Genomic DNA, 25,218 nt, shown 5'->3' on the forward strand with positions numbered 1-25,218 from the left:
ATATATATATATAATATATAAAACCGCACGAATATAAATTACACGTATATAAAATACATATCACTCCAAACACAAGATTGCATTGTATGTATATTTAAATATATACACACAGACAGACAGACACACAGAGCGCGCAGTCCTGTTCACTAATCATCTTATCCGATTTGGGTCAAGGTATGTTGTATTTCTTATCAATAAAAAATAAAAACAGAACACTTTTTCATAGTAAAAAACGTACTTTATCCATTCTTACATCGCTATACAACAATTACGATAAGTCTCATGGCATTAAAAATTGTACAATGGGTTGTTTGAGTCAATAATACGACAGGCACATAGTTTTTTTTTTCTTATTATATATCATCTTCAAAAAGGGTGTAAGGCTGATGTGATATTGACTATACACTTTCCAGGAAAAAAGTGATACACCATAGAACACACACACTATTCTCGTCACTTTTTTTTTCTTTCTTAAATTTCAAAAAATTATTTTTTATATATTTTTTCCATTTTTTCTATTGCTTATAATCTCACACAATATATATATAAATTAGTGTTTTAAAAAAGACTTACGTAAAAAAACACCTGAGGGATATATCGGTTGTTGTGTGAGCACAGAACTTCGCCATTTTGTTATGACGAATTCGGATAGTTCATGGATGGATCTGACTGGTTGCCTACTGTCTAACAATTGACTACATTATGAATATAAACGAACACAACCCGATTCAAGATTGAGAGATCTCATATAAAAATGGGGGGTAGCGAATAAATACAAGTTTCGTAGTTTCGGGGGTGGAGAAACTTTTCTCGGTCTTTTTCTTCTTTAAAAAAAAAAAAAACCCGATGTTGAGGACAGACTTGACATGTGTTTATTTTCCTTTTACATATTTATATTCATATATTTATAAATTTTTTTTTATATATATTCATATATATAAAAAACACGAAGCTTGCGTGGACGAACTCTTCTATATATATTTTTTTCACACTCGGCCATTGAAAAAAAGAAAGGTCGAAGTTGCGATAAATCGAAGAAATGAGGTAAAATACATATTTAAAAATATAAAGTGGGGACCCGGGGTGGCCTTGGTGAATAATAATATTAATAATAATAATATTTCTCTGGCTTTGTTTCGTGAAGAGACTTTTAAAAAATATAACGAACAAGAACCAAAACCAATCGCGAGTGTTTGTGGCCCCAAATATTTTTTTTTTTTTTTTGGATGAAATTCGGCACGGCCCGGTGGACCTTTTAACCGTTTTCTCCAAGTGAATATATTCGTTGAGGATTGGTCACTAACGACATTATTATTATATTTCTTTTATTTATTTTTACTTTCGTCTACTGTACACAGGGCACGGGGAGTAGTCTCTTAAGAAAAATTTTACTGTACAATCTAACATAACAAAATTAGGGGAGAGACGACCCTCCTCACACGGTGCTATACGCGAACATAAAAAAAAATTGGAAAAAATATATGAACAGAAAAACGTACCCAAAAAAATTGACTTAATTTTCGCTGCGTGAGGTGTGTTTTCCTGTCTCGATCTCCGTAAACTAACAGTTGATGAGGGATGCGAAACTTGTATCCAACCAATCACCTCCACCCAAAATATCTGACACTTCGGAGTAGTATAGTCTGGAAAATTCAAAATGCGATCCGGAACTGGAACTTGCGGTATCCACGGTGTCTAATTCCGTGAGGTTTGTCAGGCTGCCTAATTCCTGTGCCCAGTTGGTGGGGAACTGTAACACGTCCGCCAATGCGTCCAAGTCGGCCAGGCTGCTGTCCACTGGTCCCTCGGCCAGACGCGACGCTTGCGGAACGCACGCGCTGGCACCGTTACCCCCCGTGCTCTTGTCGAACAGATCGTCGTACAGGCTGATGTTAGCACTCTCGGGTGAGGCCGGCTCGTCTGCCGATGGGGAGCAAGGGACTTTGGCAGGCGGGGTAAGTTGACTAACAGAAAGCGGCACGTGCTTACTCTGTCTAATACTGTCTCTGAACTTCTTGTCGATGGTCAGTTTGAGTTTGAGTCGATTCTGATTGACGGCGTGGGTCACCGTGGTTGCGCTCGTGCGTTGGTGCTTGGGCTTGGTGGAACCACGATCGCCTCCGCTACTACTCTTGTGCTTACCCAAACTGTGTTTGCTGGTGGACTTCTCGGACTTGGGCAGTTGTTTCGCTTTCTTTCTTGGGCCTGTATTTGTAGTCTGGATATTGCTGCATGTGTAATATACGCAGCCGTTCGGCCTCCTCTATGAAAGGTTGACGCTCGTCTTCCGATAGAAGCTTCCACCTGCGACCCAACCGTTTACTGATCTCGGCATTGTGCATGTCTGGCTGTTGCTCGCAGATCTTCCTTCGTTCGATCTGACTCCAGACCATAAAAGCGTTCATCGGTCTTTTGATATGGTTCGTAACTTTCTTGCATTGCGTGGCGTCCGTGTATGGCGTTCTAGAATTGGAATCGACTTTGAGCGATCCGAAGACTTGCTCCTCACTCATTGATTGTCTTCTGTCACTTATCTTCGGCCTGACTCCTCCTGACACTAAGTCATGATTGCCAGCCGAAGCTGCAGACACGTTACCACCGTCGGTCGAGTTGCTGTGCGGTACCATGCTTAGCACAACACTATCTGGCCGTTGATTGTTATCCAGTCCAGGTCGGCGTAACGAAGGCACGAAACGGGTTAATCCAAAGTATGACACGGTTCGACTAAAATCCACTCCCCATAAACAGGGGCCAAGTCTCGAGTCTAAAAATCCTTATGTCGCACGATCTTCTCTCACCAACGTATAAACCTACAGCGAACGGTGGCGCTCTGGTATCGGTCTTCTTATGGCCGCGGACCTGTGACGTCGCAACTCGCCCGCCAATAGGAAAGTAGGGTAGTGTCAAGGTGAACGCCCCCGAAGACGTTCAAGGATAAAGTGGGAGGAGTTAAATCGTATTTACACAAGCGAGTCTGGACGGCGACTTTCGCTTTTTCCTGCGTCTCTCTCTCTCTCTCTCTTCGCTCCGTGTGTGTTATGTTGTCGATGTGTTCGAAGTCCGACCCTCTTTCTCTCTCTCCTTTTGTGACGTAATGGCTTCGAAATGTACGATCCACGATTCCTCGCTCGTGTGTGTGTCGACCGTACGCCGCCACGCGTCGCTCTTCACTATGACAATGTGTCTTTCCAAGAATATTAAAATGACGTCATTTTTAATCCGTTGCTTTTAAACATTTTAATACTATAAAAAATATTTAATTAATTTTATATACAGAAATTTATTCATCCACTTTAATAAAATCATTTTCTTTTTTTTTAATTCTAATTCGTCTCCGTCGACTAATTTTCCTATATACTCGACGTAAATTAATACAAATCGTAAGAAGAGGCGCCATTTTATTTCCATTAATAGCTAACGTGTCGATTTTTTGATCGTTTAACACGCTTACTTTTCCTTTAAGGGGTTGCTCTAAAGGAGAAAGTGAAGTGGGTCGAACTTTACGTATCTTATCCGAAAAGTCGGCGATTTTTATGTATTTTTATCTAGCAAGATATGGAAGGTCAAATTAAGTACGGAGATAGAAATAATTACGTCAAAACGTTTAAAAATAAAGATGAACTCGGGTGTTCTATAGGTGGTAGTGTATTGCTCCGAGGATGTGCAAACTTCGAACTGGGAATAACGCCAGATGTTTCACAACAGCAAACAACAAGAAGTTTGGTATAATGCCACAGCCTAATATCGTGAAGTTTTATCTCGAGTGCATTTATTTATTTATTTATTTCATTTTTTTTTTCCTTCCCTTCCCTTCCCTGCCGAATAAAATCGTTTCGTAGATAGATAAAACGGTTTAAATTCACTTATATAAAAGAGATTGGGTAGATATAATAATAATTCCAAGAATTTTCGTCATTTTCGCTTTAACTTCTTACATTATTTTGCATGTTTTTATGCTAGACTCGAATTATAACTCCCCCTCCCCCGATTTAACGCTCGAGAAAGCATTAATGGCGAATTTTTCATTCAAAAATATGCTCGTTTCTATCATTTCTTGGCACAAAAAAACAAAAAAATAATGTTTATAAATATTATTTTGCATTAATGATTCGGGGAATTTATCTTTAATATTTTTCCTGGAATTTATATTTGTTTAATTACAACCTGATATAACGTTACTTTTCAAGGTTCGTATAAGAAGGTCGATCTTTTAATTCAGTCACGTGGGAGACTTCGTTATACAGTAGGTCCGTATACGGATTCGTTATGTTATAAAAAGCTCAATGTCGAGCGTGCAGTTATGCAAGTTTGACTCCCCTCTTTCTCTCCAAATCCGTAATTATTTCCACAAGACAAAATTGACAAAATTTTCATTTAATAGTCGAAGCTTACAGGAGCCGCGGGGAAAGCGCCTAGGACCGAAATTTGCATATTTTTACGCTTTATCGACGAGGAGTGATTTGCGCGCTTATATTTCGGAATGACTTTTATAAAAAAATTCAATCTTCGAATATTTTATTTTTTTTTAAATATAAAAAAGTGTAGAGAATAAGGGAAAAAATTCAATTTAAATTCGTAACTTTTAACGAATTAATAATAAATTTTTTTTAAAGTTTAAAGTAAGGAATCATCCCGAGGAGGGTATGTTCTTTGCGGTGTTCATAAAAATCTTGTAAATGAAGGAAAGATAATTTAACGACAGAAATAAGCCTGTTTTCGTTACTACAATTCATTATCTTAATTATTTACTTTGTAGTAGAGATAAGGATTCGTTAATCCATTCTTAGAACTCCATTACTTTACTTAACGGAATCGAGTTAATCCCCGTGTGCTTATACACTACTTATTGTACTTACTTTACTGATTAACATCTTTAACTATTTACTAAATTTGCCGTACAGTGCCAATAATTTCGTGTGTAGTCGTAGAGTAAAATTGATATTTATAATTTCCTAGAATATCCAGTCGAAACCATCCCTTCCTCTAGTCGACCGGTGTGATAAAAAGGTTTTTAGCAAACATCCAGTTTTATCAGAAACCAAGTTCCTGTTGCGTTCGTCCTTCTATCAAAATGAAAACAACGAAGCTTGCTTGTAGCAGCTAAATCAGTTCCGTCGTAACTTGACCTATATTTTCATCGTTGACCTTGGTTGCGATACGTAGTCTTTTATATACGTATCGCTCGTTAGAAGGCCTCGATATTACGCCGGATTTTTCGTGTCCCGATATTGCGCACCTACCCAGCCAGTTCGAGTGATTACTTATTTTAAATTATTCAAAAAAAAAAAAGAGGGGGGGAGTTTGTTTAGTATAAAATTCTAATTCTGATAGGAAATAATTGATTTGCCATACAAACAGGCGCGTATAATTCGTCTTGGATGGTTAGAGTTTGTTAATAAATGACATTCTGACATTATAGTAATGATTTTAAATACAAATTCGTTTTACATACCCGCTTTAAATGGCCAGGTGCATAAACCACTTAGTTCGTTTGACTAATTAAGGTAGTAGACAATGAAACTACTTTTAAAGGATTAAGCTTTTGTCTATATCGTATCTATTCTTGCTACTTTAAGCAAACTTATGTAAAATTTCTATTCTTTAAATACTTTCTAAACCGTTCATTGTTTCTTATGGCCCGTCGGGCTGATAAGAAACACATTTGGGAATTCATAATGCTTCATTTAACACACCTTGTAAACAATGACCCGTTCAAAAATGTCAATTCTAATTAGAAATTCAGGGGCATGATTTTACACATTTTATGGTGATCAATTATTTTCTTATTAACACTCAGATTTACAGTTGGAATTTTAAAATTTTCACAATTTACAACTCCTTTCCGATTATAAAATTCGCCATGTAAAACGCAAAAATTGTCCTTCAAATACATATTCTGTTCGTTTAATTGGAGTAATGTACATTTTCTATGTCAATTTGATGTCATATCTTCAATTTCACAATGAGAAATTCAAAAGAATGACGTGGATTTTACGTAACAATGTGCGCTAACTTCACAGACACATTCGATGGATATAAAGGATATTAGCTTAGATAAATGGTATTCTATGAGTAGAATGTTCGTATTTCAGCTGAAATATACAATGTTTTAGAACTAAAATTTCAAATTTTATTCGTAGACACGTGTTACTTCGAAGCCAAAGTTTCGAATTTAAGTAATTAGAAACGTAATGTTTTAAATCCGAAATGTCAAAAATTATCTGCAGACAGACGAATGAAACAATTAAAAACATACAAATATTAATAATATAAATTTTATTTTATTAACAAAAATACAATTTTAACCAGTTATAATCGTATAAAGAAATAAGAAGCGTGACTCACTTATTACAGTGTGATTCCAAGAACCACACTTTATAATATTCGAATCATAATTTCTTCATTTAATTTTAATTGATAACGTTAATTATAATTTTAAAAATTTAAATATTTTATTTAAAACATTAATAAATAAATAAAAATTCTACAAAATGAGCAAGTAAACTTCAATTTAAAGTCTCCCAAAACACAATTTTTATTACTTTTTTCCAATTCCTTGACCTGAATAACGGTAACTTCTCCTTAGAAAATAACACTTGTTAGTAATTTTTATGCGAATCCTGTTATAATATCATAATATGTGCCTCATATATTTTATTACAGTCGAACCTCCAATAGCGGCCACCTCTGAAAGGCGGCCATTCTATCAGAAACTATTATTCATTAAGAAAAATAATACATATAAAATAACCTCCAACCAACGGCCATTTTTAAATACTCCCGTCCAATTGGCCGTTGTTTACAGGTTTGACTGTTGTTATTAATTTCTCATGACAACTTAAATAAAATAAAATAAAATCAGGTTAAGAGCATCGATACTATAATTATCCTGGTTTCATTTTTGTTTAAAATAATATATAAGGAAAAAATATACATATAGGTCTATATATAAATATGCTAAAAATTATTATTAAGAATCTTATTAATCATGTGAAATATCTCATTCTTGAGATGATTTATGAAATTCTGATATAATCTATCAACTTAGAATAATTGATAATTATAAATTATATCAGTTACTTAATATTAATATTTAAAAAAAAATAGGATAATGTAGTATATGGGTCAATGTACTGTACGATAAAACCCTCCTAAATAGTGCCACCTAATAAAACTCCAATGAAACTGAGAATCTTTCAGGATCTGTGCATTGCAAGCCACTTTTTTTTTATGGCAAATTGCAAGCTCCCGAAAGCAAATTCGTGTGTAGACCTTAATACACATAATTCCCATCGTTCCAGCTACCTTTATTGCCGATTTCAGAGGCAAATATGGTAGCGACAATTCGGAATTTGTATTTTAATTAACACAATTTTTATATCTTAAGTATTATATAAAGAATCGTGAGTTTTTATATTACCCTATTCCTTTAATCCTCTACTATAGGATCCAGCAGTGGGGCATTATCTTACGGACAAAAAGGGCAATAACCAATCTTTTTATATGAAAATATTTATATAAATCAAAATATAAATTTTAAAGTAAAAATATTTATGAAAAAGGAAGAAAATTTTAAAGTCAAGTTTAGTGATTTTGCACGGTAAACAACTTCCCTCCTGGTATTTCAATGACTATTTTTGACCAGGGTCAAACCATCACCTTTACAAACTTCTCCCTTATATTTTAAAAGGTCAAAATAGCCTACAGGCCACTAAGCAAGAAGTAAAATAACAAAATATCTACATTGTTTGCCATGTCGAAAGGTGTTATCAGCTAGTTCACTGATTACCAGTAAAGATCACAAACAAGAGCACCTCTTTACCGATTTTCCTATATTGTAATTTGTTTTAAAGCCATTGTTCTTAACTTCCAACCAATTTACAGGCGTTTTATCTTGATGTATTTTCTTTCTTTCTTTTTTTTTTAATGTTAAAATAGTTCTTCGAAAATTAATAAATGGATAATTATTTTATAAATGATACGATGAGTTTCGCCATAACGTTATCTGCATAATTAATATAATATACATCATATAATTTCCTGTTGAATATTTTCCTTAACATCTACTTTCTAAACACTTTGAATTGGGTTAATCAATAAATCAACGTTAATTCTATAAGTTGATGTAATATTTAATTCTCATCCTATCAAAATATTCCAATATTTTACTTTAAAAATATGTCCCAACTTTAATGGAGTCGAAACCGATCGCGTATTGTGACGTAAGAGCCAGAAAACGTCACGTGACGCTCAAATTATGTATTCCCAAGTCACGTGATACGTGATAGTGATTTCAAGTGTTACTTTTTTGGATTTATTTCGTGATTTAAGTGCCTTGATAATTAATTAATGTTTACTCGAATTTATTTTCAAGTCGAAGAAGTTTAATGATGTTAAACGAGGGATTAAAAATGTAGAGACGTTCCCTAAGTTGGTATCTTTAATGATACCCTATATTTTATTTATTTTTATTTATCTATTTAAAATTGAGACAGAAAGATGAGTAAACTGGTATTTGCAGTGATAATTTCGAATTATGCAAAGTCATGGTTTTGTTTTCTGACGTTGAAAAATACTTATGCGAGAAAGGGCAAAGCCACAAAATTGCCATTTTCTTCTTTTTTTATTCGATAGTAGTGGGTGTTTGGTACTAGAAATAGGACAGAGAACGCCTTAAAACTAACTGCACGAGCTCTCTCCTGAACCTATCGTAAAATTCAAGTCGACCAAGTAGGTCTGTCTGTCTAATCACTATCTTCTCTATTACTCGTAGCGATTGTAAAAATGTTACCGACATTTCTCGTATCCTGTTTTGAAAGTCTTGGGGGCAATTCCGTGCAAAACAGAGTGGAAGATTCACTCTTATTACAGTGCGGGGATCGAATTCGTAATTCAAATTTATCTTTGAGGCTGATATTAATCACTTCTTAACAAAAACCTAAAAAATAAAAAAATAAACAAATTAAATCCATCGATAACAATTTGAAACGGATTTAAATAATTTAAACGCTGTTTTTTTAAAAATTCAAACTAACCAATAACGTTTATCTTCGTGTTAATTTCACTTATGTAATTAAAAATAAAAAATAAAAAAATAAACAAATTAAATCCATCGATAACAATTTGAAACGGATTTAAATAATTTAAACGCTGTTTTTTTAAAAATTCAAACTAACCAATAACGTTTATCTTCGTATCAATTTCACTTACGTAATTAAAGAAATCAACAAATGAAATCCATCAATTAGAATTTAAATTTTATTTAAATAATTTAAACTGTTAAATACGTTTTTCTCATAACGGGGAGAAAAAAAAATATATATATATATATATATATGTTTGACCGCATAAAATTTAGGAGAAGTAGAACCAGTAAGAATGGCTAAGTAAATTTTGTTCAGGGGCCTTATAATATATACGATAAATAAAAAAAAAGGGAGAAAAGCATTGTCATATATTAACTTCGAACTTGACCTTTTACCTTTATCGGGCCTCATTTAAGTTCATTGTCACACCTGCCTCTTTTTATTTCTATTAGAGAAGAGAAGCTTAAACATATTCTTAATTTATTAATCGAATAAAAAATATAATTGCATAATTTAATAAACGTAAAAAAGGAATTAAAAAAAAAATGTCGGAGTTTAAGAAAAGTAAATTCGTTCTTTCCTATGAGCTTTATTACATCAGTATTCATAGCAGCGGATTCACGTGTCATTTTTGCACGTGACTATGACAAAGCGCTTGTACTTCCGTTACGTCAGATGCAATGACCTATTTACTAACTATAGATAGCATTATCGCATGATTGATGTTAGTTATTTCCCAGCATAATCTGTATATGATAAATTTCTAATTTGTAACACATAAAAAAACGAGTAAATATCGAGTTCGGGGGGTCAAAAAACTACGCAGAGATCTTTAAAAAAAAATTCTAAAATACATCCGACGAGGATGGGATTCGAACCCACGCGGGCAGAGCCCAATGGATTAGCAGTCCATCGCCTTAACCACTCGGCCACCTCGTCAACTGTTATCACCCCTGTGTGTCACTTGTTTAAAATTAATTATTGCTTTAGTTCTCGAACCTGAAAGATAACTGGAAAATTATTATTTTCCAGTTCTTTGACACCGGCAGAGTTCATGGACGATCATAAGGGCTTTGGCACAAAAACTTGAAAAAGATATTTGGCAGTGGGGCCAAATTGATTCGAGTGGCATCCGTCCGGTCAAGTTATTTTTGGTTATAGTAGTGACTCTTTTTTTTTTTCATATGACGTTTCAAAATTAAATAGCCCCCAAAAATTGTTAATTTTTTAAATGAAATTATGATTTGATGTCACACTTTTACGTAAGTTTAAAGTATCTATACGGAAATACGAAGCAACACCAGAGATTTGTTTCGTATAAATAGGATTGTATACAAATAAACACGCTTTTGCACCTCTGCAAAGAGCAAAAACACTAACAACATCTGCAATATATTAGTGCTTTATATATATATATATTATATGACGGTGAATATTTATGTGAATATATGAACAATAACCGCACGTTGACTTCGTAAGACAATGATGATAATTGATGCATTGGTTTTATGTGATGATGATAATTGCGAGTGTTCAGCATCGTGTGCTATAAATATTTACAATTAATTTTGTACGATGATAAAGATGATGATGACGATAAACATTAACAGGCTTTTATACGACGTCACATGTAAAGTATTAATATTTATCATCATAAAGGCCGAATTTGTCTTCCAGCGTGGATTACTCTAGAAAAATTTCCCTCTTTCAAGATTAACTAAAGCAAAATATCACGTTTCGAAATTTCAAAATCTTGTTTTATTGCACCCTCCAGTTAAGTCTCTCCCTTTTTTTGCCCTCTTAAACAGCGAAAACAACAACAAAATTGTACTTTAAACGATACAACGTTTACCACTCCGTGTGATATTTTACGCAGGCCCCCATTATTCTATTTCGATATAACAAAAAATTATAGACTTTTATCCTCAATTTTCTTAATATTAACTCTTAATTTAGACTTATAAAAATATATTTTAAAGGCGTGTTAAACACGTCAAGTGAGATTTAAAGAATAAATTACGGAATTAAATAAATAAATTAATTTAAAAAAAAAAAAACGAAAGGAAAATCTTTCAGAAGATGCGAAATTTATTTTTCTTTGAATAGGATATGAAAATAAGACGGGGGTAATTTTATAAACCGTTATTTATAGTCTTAATTATAACTCATGACATAAATACCTTTGAGTCTGGTTCATAGTCTAACATTTAATCATTTATCGTCTCCTTAGGTAAATTATAAAAGTTTTATTTTAATTAGAATATAAACTTAAGTTCAGTGAACTTAATGTTTTGCGGTTGAAAGGTATGGTGCAAGATGAGCTGACTCAAAAATTCTTCTCGATAACAACAAATGTCCATTGCTACTTTTTAAGGCTAGTTTAACTACTTTCCTTTTAAATTTTCTACATTTGTCGTTTCTAAGAAAGTTTGTCGTGCTTTGAAAATCATTTCAAAACTGGATTACGTGACAAATTTCGCCCACGTTTTTTCGTGTTATACCTGTTCGAGTCAACTTTTTTCCTCTTATTTTAGCACACTCGTGTAATTTTCTATCTATGTTATTGATTTAAAATGAGTTTTATTACGTAAAAAAATTCATTTTTAAGTTGTTAATTATAATTAAAAATGTTTTAAATCGTTGTATTATTTAATTATATACAGTTAGTCGCTTTAAAATTACTTATTTATGAATTAAATTGCGTGTTGTTGTATTATTAAATGTTAAAAACGGTATAAATTTTATTGCATTAATTTTTTATTCAGTAATTTAATAGATAAACAATGAAAATGAGGAGATATTTAAGTGAAAAATTTGTTTTTCTAGCCGATTTATTTTATATTTTATGCGTGAATCATCGTAGGTAATTCGTGTTATTTATACAATTAACGATAATAGATTTCCTGACGTTAATTTTCGTAAAATTTTACAAAATTGGAATGAAAAAAGCATTGAAATTCTCTACCAGGAACCAAAAGTTTTAGTGGTAAAAATCTTGAAAAACATTTTTGAGGAATATATAGTAGCTTGGATGTGTAACTCAATACGAACCCTGCAGGTGCTATCTTCTTTGTCTATTCTATGTGTACATGGAAAGGACGGCATTGAATAGCATACATTTAGCAACTATTGTGGGGTACTTCGCCCCAATCTCCCCATTCATTCGAGTCCCCTTGCAACGAGTTTCCAGATCATATGACAGCGGGAAATGCTTGACCCTCGAAGTAGGTGTGGCTAATTCTCTATCCTCTTTCCCCATGTTAGGGGTCACCTTGTTCGGTGTTTCTCCCCGAAGACCTTCGTAACTTTTAACACACCAAAAGAAAAACACTGAACTACCAAAATGTAATCAGAGAAGAAAAATTGTTGTTCTTTAAAATTACGCACACACACACACACCTCCCCTCGGTATAACGTAACGTTATATCGGGTATGTATGTATAATATATAAATATATATATAGCAAATTATGTTTGAAATTGTTACATTGGTTCACTCTAATTAACCTCTTTTGAAAGTACAGTACCAACAAGTACCAAAAAAAAAGGTACCGTTTCATGCACAGATTGTCAAATGGGTAATCCGCTTATAAAAAGTGATATTAGTTATATTTATAGAAAAGTTTTATTAAATATAAATTTTACTAATGTTAAAAGTGTGATAAATCGACCGAATCCTTCTCTTTAATGAATTTCGCAACTCCACCCCCATTTGGCTATTTTTTCGAATTTAAAGGCCGTCAAGGTATATAAATCTTTTATCACGTTCTAAAATCATTATCTGTTACTCGGTAAATCTTCTGTTTCAAGCGGTCTTTTGATCAGATTTCAGCTGCCATCTTCCTTCCCATCGTTCCCTTCGGCACTGAGATAGTACGCCAGATCCACTTAAAAACCGTGATTCAGCAACAGCTTAGCGGGTGGTCGATCACGTGGTCGACATCAGAGTAGAAATTATCGCCCAAAAAAATGGTTCGAAGTCGTTTCATAAAAGTCAGTATCTCACCCATCGACAGCATGGTGCATCTGTGTGCAACGAACTGTGCCATTTGAAGTACTGTACCACCATTTCTTCGAGATTTACTAAACAAATATTTGAGTTAATTACTCGAATTATCGGAAAAATTTACCATTTTTAATTTAAAAAAATTTTAAAAAATAAAATTCAGAAATTTGCCGCACGCTTCGATACATTAATTAAGCTAATCCTGTTGCAATCGAGTGCCATAAAAAGTGCCATTTATATGCTTTCTCTTCACTTAAAAAAAAGACATTTTTTAAAGAAAATCAAGCATTATAATGTAATTTAAATATATAACAAATATGGAGTTAAGAAGTGGCAAATTTAAATTTTAATCAAGAGAAATATGGGCATTACAGGAGGCTGCTGTAAAGATCAATTACAGGAACGAGATAGCAAAATGGAGGTTGTATGTATCGGAGCATAAAGCAATAGTAATTGTCTCTTGCAATTCCCCCTTTGCGAAACTTTAAAATGAGAAAGAATAACTCTCGATATATAATCCAAAGTTTACTAGAGACTAGCAGCTATTCCCCATACAAGAATGGTGCAACTTATCATCTATCTACCCCATATTTACTCCGGAGGAAGAGAAACCAATGTCAAAACTCAAGTCACACAAATGACAACTAGCGGAAGAAATGGAAGTCGACAATCGATAAAAAGAGGAATCATCGAAGCATATATTTACATAGAGCTATCTGTATAGAAGAAGACGACTGACAAATCCGTTTGGATTCTATACTTGATGATAGTGTGTGTACGTTCGGCAGTTTAACCGTTCCCTTCAATAAGGGCTTTCAGATTTTCTACGATAAGATTTAGAAATTTGCCAAGATGCAGTTGATACATCTCATGTTTATATTTTTGGACACGTTTTTATTGCCTGGACCAAAGTGCTTACATCAAATAATATATTTATACGCCAACATATATTTTATCTGTTTATGAGCAAAGCATTGCAACATTTGAAGATACGGCAATGCAAAGGAGGGGGCAAAAGAATTACTTTGAAAAATTCCATGTATGTGAACCCACTAGTAATATATATGTGATATTTCGGAATATTTATTGATGCGGTGTCGACTAAATCTCTACATGTTTCAAAATGTAAAAATCTGGTGACAAATATTCTGAAGATAGATAGAAATTCTCTAGAAAATGTTATAAAAGATATAAATATTCATGAAAATTGATAAAGGAGTCTGGAAAAATGTAGCGAAAATGAGCGGAAGATGCGGATGATTAAAGAAAATTCCACGAAGAGGAACGAAAACTGATGCAAAAATGGCACCAGAGGAAAATTCGGTATAAGAAATCTTCATAAAGAACACAAAAACTGATGAACCCACATAAGGAACCATAAAAATGTGTGCGAAACATCACGAAGCAAAATAAAAAAAAAAAAAAAACACCAGATAGGGACTTAAAAATTGATGAAAAAAATGACCAGAGAATGGGAGCAAACACTAGAGAATATGAGTTATGCATAAAAAAAATAATAATAAATAAAAGAGCGCAAACGTGTCTATCGCATTTTGAAAATGTTTTAATTCGCAAAGTAATAGAAACGAATGGGATCCATTATTAAGAGACGGTATCCTTTGATTGTACTCGTCGAACCCTTTCTCCCTTAGGAGGTGGCAGAATTAATAGAACGCATGCGTAATGACGTCACCTAACGGTCTGTTACGACGGTCGACGACCCCGTTCCAACCGTGGTTGGAAAGGGCCAGGTGATTACTGTGCCCCTCATCAGACTGACAGCTGCGCTCTCGTTGCTAAGGACGGGAGTGAAGGTAGTTACTACATCGATTAAACGACGAGTGGGCGAGTCCATTACACCGGGTTCGGCCGTTGCTTTTGCTTCCTGAAACTTGCCACTTTTTTTTTATTTTGGAAGTCGAATTTTCTATGATATCTGATTGTCAAGTTATTGAACGTACGGCAGATGTTTGAAAGACAGATGCCTCGCGTTCAAATAATTTCAACTAACAGGATATTGTTTTTCATTTTTTTAAATATCTTTCTCCGAAAATTCGATAGTTATTTACCTTAAAAATTCCCCCCCCCCATACTTGCATTAACAATATTATTAAAACTGGGAAGACATTAAAGTTAAGTCGTAAAATAGGATCCGAGCCATTGTATTACTTTGTAAATTCCCAATGGTGACTCCTGTTACGATATTCGAAAATGGTAATTTTAATGACTCCATCTTCATTTTAATATGTTATATTAAATGTCATTTGATAGGGGAAAGAACGAAACTGGTTTTTACAATCAATTCTTGTCACTTATCATCTACAAAATATATTTACTACTCGATATAAAGCAGGTGGTAAATTAGTTTTATCAATAGAAAACCTACAAAACTAGGATAAAAGAAGTATTGAAGTAGCAGCTGTGATTAATGCTTTTCTTTTTTTTTTATTTGAAATTTCGTTATTATTACAAGGTTAATAATATTTAGAACTAATTATAATGTTAAAAACAAGGTTAGGTATCATTGGATTTTACGTTTTATCCAATCAAACAAGCTAGCGTGACTGTAGTTAACGGTGAGAAATCCAACGTGGTTCTAAATCGTAGGGAATTAATCAATCATATTGAATTTGATATTGTTAAACGAGATTTAAAAAATGAAATAATGTTTACTGATAATATTAAAAATCGACTTTGTATAGATGATTTATTTAATTTTACATCTTTAATTATTAATAAAGTGTGTAAACTTTGTACATTAGATTAATGAATGTGGAAAGAGAAAATGTTAAACAAACAATATGTAATTTTTTAACAAAATAAATTGCTTTTTTATACATAAATTAATCTTCTTTGACTTAAAATACCTTATTTATTTATTTTTTTTGCTTTTTTTAATCGAATATTTGGATCTGATCTTGCGCATCCGGTGATGAGGAGTTTGCATCTTCGAGAAGATTTTAGAGGCTCTCATAGGTAAAAAGTATATAAATTAGAATATATATATATTTTTTTTTGTAATAAAAATATTAAATAAACGCATGGCCATCTCTCATAATTTTATTAAATTATTTTATCATAAAATTTTCAATTGAATTCTTGTTAAAGATGCAAGAAAACTGTGCCCATATGAAAATTGCAATATCACATATACAGTAAAATTTCTATTAAAAAAATATCAGAATATTGTATAAAATTAATTTTGTTAGCATCTATTCTTTATATATAAATAGCTAAAATCATTTATAAATTCGATTAAATCATTTTATTACCGTTATTTGCTTCGATTAAACATTGAAGATAATGAAAAGAGGAAGTAGATCCAACGTGTTCTATAAGCGAAAAAAACAAATAAATTTCGGAATTTTTAGTATTATCTATGTTTTATACTATAAAAATTAGATAAATAATAATTTTATAAGCATAAACTAATTCAAAATAATCATCTTTGTAAGCAAAAGTTCTATACTTGTGACTAAATCGGGCCCTACCTCACCACTTTTAGGTCTTGCGTGTATATGACGTAATTCGATTAGTATTATAGATTAATCACTTGCTCTACTACTATCCGGAAGTAGAAAAATATATAAATAAAATCGATACAGCAAATAAAACGAATTTTTACCATTTATCAAAATAATTTTATCATTTTTTTTCCGCGTAAAAGACTAAATTTTGGGACTTTTTATGTTCGGGGAGCGAGCTAAATCACTCTGCTGACACCTCTACTCGAATACCCCTGTGTATACAAACACTATCTGATAATATACTTCGATTTAACTTTCAATAAATTAACAATTTTGCATGCATCCTTTGAATATTTTAGTCTTTTTTTTACGGAAGACTAAATACAATACTCAGAATAACTGAATATAATATATAGAACACTACACGGAGCACTACACTTACAGAAAACTAAATCGTCAATGTTTCACGTGGTCTTCTGTCTACGATATGGAAGACTACAATATTCTTGCAAACTAAGTATAACGTTTTATGTTCTGAACATTAATTTTTTACTGAAGATAGCCGAAAACTGACTATAATGTATAGAACAGCATGTGTTCCATACAGTCATCAGTCCTCACTTTTCAGGCTTGTAGTATTCAGTCTTCAATCGACAAGACCATAGTCTTCACTTCTTTAGCGGAAGAATATATGCAACGTTCTCTGTTCAGAAAATTGTAGTACTTTTATTGAACTCAGCCGAAAACTGAGGCCATTCCATATAACAGTATAATCCTTTGTAAGAACACTACATTCTCAATGTTTCAGGTAGCCTCTAGTCTTCGCGGTTGTAGTTTTCCATCTCCAATTTAATCTTCTTGTTGAAGATTGAACGATGTTCATGGAACATTGCATGCAATCTTCTTGTTAAATATTGCATGCAACGTTCCATAAACACTGTAGTTTTGTTTACTGAGGATACCTGAAAACTCTATAGAACAATACACGGAACAGTACAATCTTCTTATAGAAGACTACAATGGGCCATGGATAAAGAAGTGGAAGCAAGAGAGAAAAAATAAGGCCATTCTCGAGTCCTGTTTTCCACATCTGCTCACAAAACTTTTATCTTTTATTGGGTCAATAACCTATAATCAATTTACATTGAATTAAAATACCCATAGGGTTGTTTATTTTGAATGTTAACGGTTTCGAATTTCGTTCATTGTTTTTGATTGTTTTAGACGATTAAAAAAGATTACCCTCATTTCAAAAATGCAAAATTGACAGAGATGTTTATCATTTTGAAAATAGGAAATAAGCTTTGAGGGCAACAAAACACTCGCATATAAAATTACAATATAATTAAACTGACGGTGAATTAATTATTCCATTAAATATAATTAATTAAATTAGAAAAATTCATGTGAATAATTTAATATAAATTTTTTTAAAAATTAAATGTTAACAATTGAATTATATTAAATTAATTATTCTTTACTCAAATTAATTTTTTTAATGTATAAATATTAATAACTAAAATTCATTATTTTAACAAAGTTTATTTATTGTTATTATTATGTAGAAAAGAATAGTTTTTATGCATATTTTCATTATTATTTTTTCAATTAATGTAATGTAATTTGTCTAACTTGTGTGTTCTCAGCATTGTCTTAATAATAATAAATCGCCTGTTCTGTATAAAAATTGCGTCGCACGTTCGCTTGTCTGTCAGTTGATCTTCGATTTTATCTTGAAATCGATCTTAGAAAGTTCAAAATTTCGAATTATATTTTTTAATTATCAAAAATATAAATTTTTCTCTCTAAAATTTAAAAATGGTGTCATTTTTTTTTATAAAAAGGATCTAAATACAAAAATATTAATAAAAATTGAATGAAATGTTTGTGTAATTCACGAAAATATAAGCTGTACATTTTGAATTCGATAAAGGATGGTGCCACAGGATTGTGTGCCAAGCTAGGACCCCCAAAATTGAATTTCTTTTTAAAAAAGTGGTGAAAAAATCTGTTGTTATTTTTATTCATTTTATCACATATTTTTATAGCTTAGGTGAAGTGTGGGATCCTACATTTACGACTGGCTTGGGCCTCATCTCACCTCTCTCAGGCCCTGCTTTTCCATAAATTGTTTCGTTTCATCTTAATTAAAAAAAAAAAAAAAAAAAAAAAAAAAAATGCGAATGTTTGGCTGTATTTTGAGAAATAAATTCAGTAAGTTGAAGGAATTTAAGTGAATTTCGTGTCATATTTTATCATATAAATATTATAATAAAGTAATTAAATAAAAATAAAGATTATTTAAATTTTCTAACTCACTTCTATGCAAATTAGTAAGATTTTTCAGCTAATGTAACCTATATTCCTCGTTAATAGCTTATAACTAATTAATTATGCTAATTATAAGCTTGCAAATAAGTTAATTATGCAAAATAGAATTATTATAATTAATTTTTTTTTATTTTTATCTAGAATCAATTTATATATATTATTAATTAAAAAATAATTATAAAGTAAATTTTATGCGTAAAGAATCATCTCCGAAAGTTTCGCCTTTTCAAAATCTTTCTACCATAAAATAATTTGCATAAACGATAGGAAAATATGTTCTTAATATATTTAAAATTTAAATTCAATTTATTCTTTTAATTTTTAATTAAATTTAATTAAGTATTCAGATGATATTTTTAAATCTTTCTTAACATCTGAGAGAAGTCTCTGACAAGCTCAGTCATCAGAGGCTCTTTCAACCTCTGGGAGGCCCTTATTTTCGTCAGAACCGCTGTCTAAAAAGGCTCTAATAGTCGCCAGAGCCTTTCTCGGACCTCTGAGAAATCCTAATTATAATCAGAACCGCTCTCGAACTCTGAAAAGGCCTTGTTATTTATCAACGGAAATTTCGACTTCTCAGAGGCCCTAATTGTCATCAAGGCCTCTCTCGAGATTTCTAACGATCTTAATTATAATTAGAGGGTTTCTTGGATCTCCAAGAGACCCAAATTATCATCAGAACGGCTGTCGATTACCGAGAGGCCCTAATGACAATTAAACAAAGTGACATATTGATTTTTTATGACTATTTTACGCAACAAAAGTCACATTCTGTAACAGCAAACGTCACGCAAACGGGAAAGCATTTTAAATCGAAATTTTACATATAATTTTCATCGAGTCATACGTAAAATTAAATTATTAAATTTTCATTTATATAATGCAGAATTTTAATTTTTAATAATTCACCAGAGAAAATTAAACTTTATTAAATCGATATATATTATTTAAATAATATCTCTCTCTTCCTCTTCGTTAATTTTATTACATTATATTATTTAAAATATTTTGTTCGTTAATAAATGTTTAATTGTTACTTATTCAGTTACTAAGTGATGTCTGTCCATCACGCTCTATATAAAAAAAAATGTATTTCCGTCACGTTCTGTGTGCATTTTAGGTTAATAATATTTAGTCTTTGTGTTTAAATGTATTATATAAACTTAAATTTCTTCAGTCCTTCTGTAATTATTCTCATAAAAGGCTTTAAAATAGGCACGCGACGCGATGCGATGCGATGCGACGTGTTGCGCCGTTCCGTTGTTAAAATTAGAGATAAAATATTCTTCCAATTTAAATTAAATTTTAAAAAAATTTAAAGTAAATTATACTGTGTGGAAAAATAGAAATTTTAAATTTAAGAATATATATATATATATATTTTAATTTTATGCGAGAATTAATTACAAATATAAGGACGTACAAACATATAAACGTACGATATTTTAAGAACTATTGATTATGATATAAATTCTATTAAAGGAATTTTATTTCCAGATGCAATTTAACCTAGATTAACTTTTAACGTTATTTTAAAACAAAACCGTAACCAATTAAAGGTTACGCGCAACGCCTCGACGTCGCGTCGCTTGTTACGCGAACGAAACGCGATACGATAAAAATTCGACAAAGAAAAAGAAAAAAAAAAAGCAAATTTTATCAGCGAAAATTACCAAATTATTTATGAGAATTTCAAATTAAAACCTAAAATAATTAACTGTGCAGTAAAGTAAATGAATTTAGAAAATATAAAGGCATTTTCTATAACTTCCGCACTGTTTTATTTAATAAAAACATCGTATATTTGTATAAATTTGTCGATAAATTCTATAGCAAATCTGTAATATGAACCGCGTATCAAAGTGAAGTTAACTTATATTGTTCTCATTTCTACAAAAAAAGAAAAGAAAAAAATAAAAGGTAAAGTATTCTTAAAGCCGTAACCGATCCGGCTGTGTACACAGAACATAAAAATTCTGTAGACACACTATTTTTAACAAAAGAAAGTTGATCCTTTAATTTCCACCTGCATTCGTATGCTCGGAGTCCACATCTAAGGATCCGATAACGCCGTCCTGTGTTTGTTTAGAGTGAACAAAATGTCCTTTAACCGCTAACCGATCCTTGTCTGGCTGAAATGATGCATTGCGCGTACAAAAACCTTAGCATAGGATCACTATTCATTTAACTTCTGTACAGATTTACAACACAGAAAGTCCTCATATATATAAGTCACTCCTCGTAATTAATTTTAATACAACAATTTATATTAGTGATTTTCTTGGGGTGAAAACACCCCTCAGGGATATAAAACATTGTATTAGAACCGTTTAAAAACATCTATAATTAGTATAATTTACCTTACTATAGCCCTAAAGCCTAGTATTTCAGTTCGGAGGTTGTTTTTTTTTTGGGGGGGAGTTTGATCTTCAATTTAATTTAGACTAAAATACACGAAAAAAATACATTAATTTATAGAATAACAAGAAAGATTTTAATATTCTATAACCTTTGTAAAATTTTATCTCGTTAGAAACACAATCATTGAATCGTGTGGAGTGGGAGTTTCCCCAAATTTCGATTCGTTATCGAATACTGATCAAGGTGTAATTTGTTTTAAACATATTCTATAATTCATTGTTATTCTAGAATGTTGTAGACTCCCACCCCTAATTATTTTTAAGGAGAAATTTTCTCATTGTTTGCAATTGTTATTTATATATAAGAATATATATATATTCTGCTATTGTACTAAGAAACAACACCTATGTTTATCAGGGTTACGTAGTTAATTAAACAAAAATTGAAAAATATATATGTTATACAAATTATTCGGTTTTAAAAAGGTCTAAAAATGTTTTTGGCATAAAGCACGAGATTGTAAACATCCAAAAACCCTTCTTTATAAATATCCTTAGGAATTTATCTGAAAAGTTTTAGTACTTACAGTTCTATAATTAGCAAGTTCTTACGCTTCCATAAGGCACATCACTTAATAACCGAGTTGAATTTTTATCCTTTTTTTTTTTTTAAGGATCGAACATCAAACGTAAGGAACCGACCTAGATTATATTCTCTTTTTCTATCTCCACCCTAAGGTAAGCTATATTAAAAGCTTAATATCCGTTAAGTACGATCAGATTCCTGTCATTGTGCCCCTTTTAGGAATTGGGTCATCAAAGAAGATAAGCTAATATGTAGAATCCCCAAAGCACTAAAGTGAGCGAGAGAGGATGAATTATATTAAATTAAAATAGAATTTATATATATATATTTTAAGATAAAAATTATAAATATTAAAACGGGTCAGATAAGTAAAAGTCGAGCGTGACCCTTCCCAGCTATAGATTAATTATTGCTGTACTTTAAACTAAAGAAAGTTTATGATAAAATGTAAAATATATTATAATTGTCTATGTTTTTAATTATCTTTACGATAAATTAAAGTTAATAATATAACTTATTATATAAATATCTGTATATAATGAGCATTATACTGCAAGTAAGAAAAAAGATATTTCTTTGATTCCCAATTCTAAGAATCCCCTAAATGAGGGGGCCACAATGAGGGGAGCCAACAATAGATAAATTTGGGGACCTAAATGAGGGGCCCTAAACTTATCTATTGCTATTACAATCGAAAGAAATAACGCCTCTTCTATACTAATTTTCCATCAAAGTTTCTGATAAACTATTTATGTACGCGGCGCGACGTTATATCGCTTCGCTAACGGGAGCAACGTAGCCTCATTATATTTCTGTAAATCAATTTAAAATATATAAATAATGAAATAAAATATACGCTTTTCATAAACACTAAAATATTCTTTATATATATATACATATATATAGTTTTTAAATCAGATGCGCGATATCACGCGAGGCGAAGCGTCGCGATATCGCGTGAGATGAAGAGAAAGTGATGAAATTTAAAAGACTATTAATTATATTAAAATGATGTTAACAGTATTTTATTATGTTTTTAAGTTCAGAAATACAAAAACATTATTTAAATGATTTCTAACGTTTTAAAGTTAAATAATACGCGTATAATGGCGCGATGCGTCGCGACGCATCGCGCCATTAAAAAAGTATATAATAATTGAATTTTTTCCCTTTTTAAACGAAATAATTACGAAATAACTCAACTCTGACGTCAATAGAGTTCGTATTATATAAAACGGGAGCATGTAAAGTTGTGTTTATATATTCTATTTTAAGTAATCGGGAAGTCGCGTCAAGGCCTCCTCATCCTCATCTCGACGACATCTACGAAAATTTTGATGTATAGTGGGCGTTTGTTGATATTTATTCGTACTTTAATAGTAATTCAATCTCTGAAGAGACGTTGTTGTTGGACAGGGAAAGAGAGAGAGAGAGGGGGGGAAGAGATTTAATGCAGACACACATCTACTCCCTCGATCTGTTCATATTTACCAATGACTAATTTCTTGTTAATGCCAATTACTCACAATTAATTCGAACTTTCGTAATAAAGTTTAAGTTATAAAATATGTTTAATTTAAATGGGACAATCGCACGATACTTCTCTGTAATCAACAAAAGAATCGTAACCTGTATAACTTTACAAATAATCAAAATTAAATCGTTGTACTTTAGACATTTGCTTTAGTCATAAAATTTATTAATTTGATACGTACATTTGTTTACTTAAAAATTAGTAAAAATTGATATTTTCTCTTATATAACTGGCTTCATAATAAAATAATTTATAGGCTAATTTATACGTTCTATTATATATCCCCTTATAATGATGCATTAGTTCTAATATAACATTATAATTTTTTATGCCTGTTATAATACAGTTAAACCTGTAAACGACGGCCACTAATTGTCCACCACAACGTGTTCTCAGGTTATTTTGCATTTAAAAAATAACGTTCGTGAAAAATGGCCGCCAATTACAGGTGGTCGTTATTGAGAGGTTCGACAGATTTTATACCTTAATTTATATAGGTTATATTTTATGTTGTTATAATTATAATACGATTATTATATCAATAATCAATAATAATAAGGGTAATTCCTGAATCTTTATGAAATGTTTACTTTACGAGTCATAGTAAAGAAACAAAAGAAAAAAATAAAATAAAGGTAAACAGATTAGCAATCTCAGCCCCACGGCCTCAAGCTAAATGGCTAATTTATTCTCTATATGCGGATATTCACGTTGCCAAGAATCATTAGCATCATATAAAGAGCTTCGTCCAAATTTTATTTTTTCACTTTGATGATTCAGCTACTTATATTATTATAGAAAACGTGCTGTTTTCTCAAGAAGAAATCTAATTACATATTTTCTTTTACAAATTTTATTGTATTTATTATATAGATTTTTGTGTTATCTTAATCCCTTCTCGAATTATTAACAGACATCTTTCCAATTAATTCTGTAGTGGAATGTTTTAGATATAGGAACCTAGTCTTTTGAATAGGGCCTCGCGCTTTTATAGGTCACAAATATAGTTTATAATACTAATTTCTCAATAAAAAACTTCCCAATTAAATTTATAAATAATAAATATAAAGGTAGGTTTTAAGCAGAGAAACATATTTTTTTAGGGCCTTCGTTTTTGAGGGCCTCAAATATATACTTATCGATATTTCATCGTGATTTAGTATAGCACTATTTGGAATTATAAAAGGGGCCTCACGAGTCTTGGGCATACTTAGAGCCTCATTCATAAATCTAGAATTCATTTTGAAATATTAAAACTAATCTTAAACAATTTCTAAACATTTATACAATAAAAAATAATAATAATAATAATTTTTCTAAATTTAGTTCAAAATATGACTTGACTGGCGATTCAATGTTTAAGGAGAAATAAAAATAATAAATCCTGTTATAAATTTTCATCAAAATATTTATTATTTTTTTCGATCTATCAATAAACAGAGATATGACAAACGAAAACAATTAATAACTTATTTTACAATAACGTTACTAAAATTAACTTATTTATATAACTTATATATAAATAAATAACATTTTCTAAAGAGATAAATGTTATTTATATACAAAAATTTTATTTATTATACTTTAAAACAAAGAAAAAAGATGTACATTAGTTACAATGCGCTATTATGTGATAAAGATAAAATTTCTGGATGATATACGATACTCTCTTTCATCATTCACTGGAACGAAGGATGTAGGTACTTACAGTCAAACCTGTGAACGACGGCCACTGACGAGAACATAAAATATGGCCGTTGTTCGGAGGTTAATTTGTATGCATTTTTTCCAACCTTCCTAGAACGTGGCCGCCGTTTAGAGGTGTTCGTTATTGGAAATTCGGCTGAAT

The 25,218-nt window shown here is 31.4% G+C and overlaps 1 protein-coding gene and 1 non-coding gene across 2 annotated transcripts; both read right to left on the minus strand.

Annotated features, from left to right (window-relative positions):
* Positions 1-216: 216 nt before the first annotated feature.
* Positions 217-2,958, minus strand: LOC136989721 (transcription factor Sox-11-B-like). Its single transcript, XM_067287964.1, is given in 2 exon segments — positions 217-2,177; positions 2,179-2,958. Coding segments are annotated over 2 exon segments (1,065 nt in total). The 5' UTR covers positions 2,628-2,958; the 3' UTR covers positions 217-1,561.
* Positions 2,959-9,943: 6,985 nt separating this feature from the next.
* On the minus strand, positions 9,944-10,025 carry TRNAS-GCU (transfer RNA serine (anticodon GCU)). The gene has a single exon. It is a non-coding gene; the product is annotated as a tRNA-Ser (tRNA).
* Between the last annotated feature and the right edge of the window lie 15,193 nt (positions 10,026-25,218).

The sequence above is a fragment of the Centruroides vittatus genome, unplaced genomic scaffold (genome assembly GCF_030686945.1).
Source record: "Centruroides vittatus isolate TY-2023 unplaced genomic scaffold, ASM3068694v2 scaffold_752, whole genome shotgun sequence".
NCBI classification, from domain to species: domain Eukaryota; kingdom Metazoa; phylum Arthropoda; class Arachnida; order Scorpiones; family Buthidae; genus Centruroides; species Centruroides vittatus.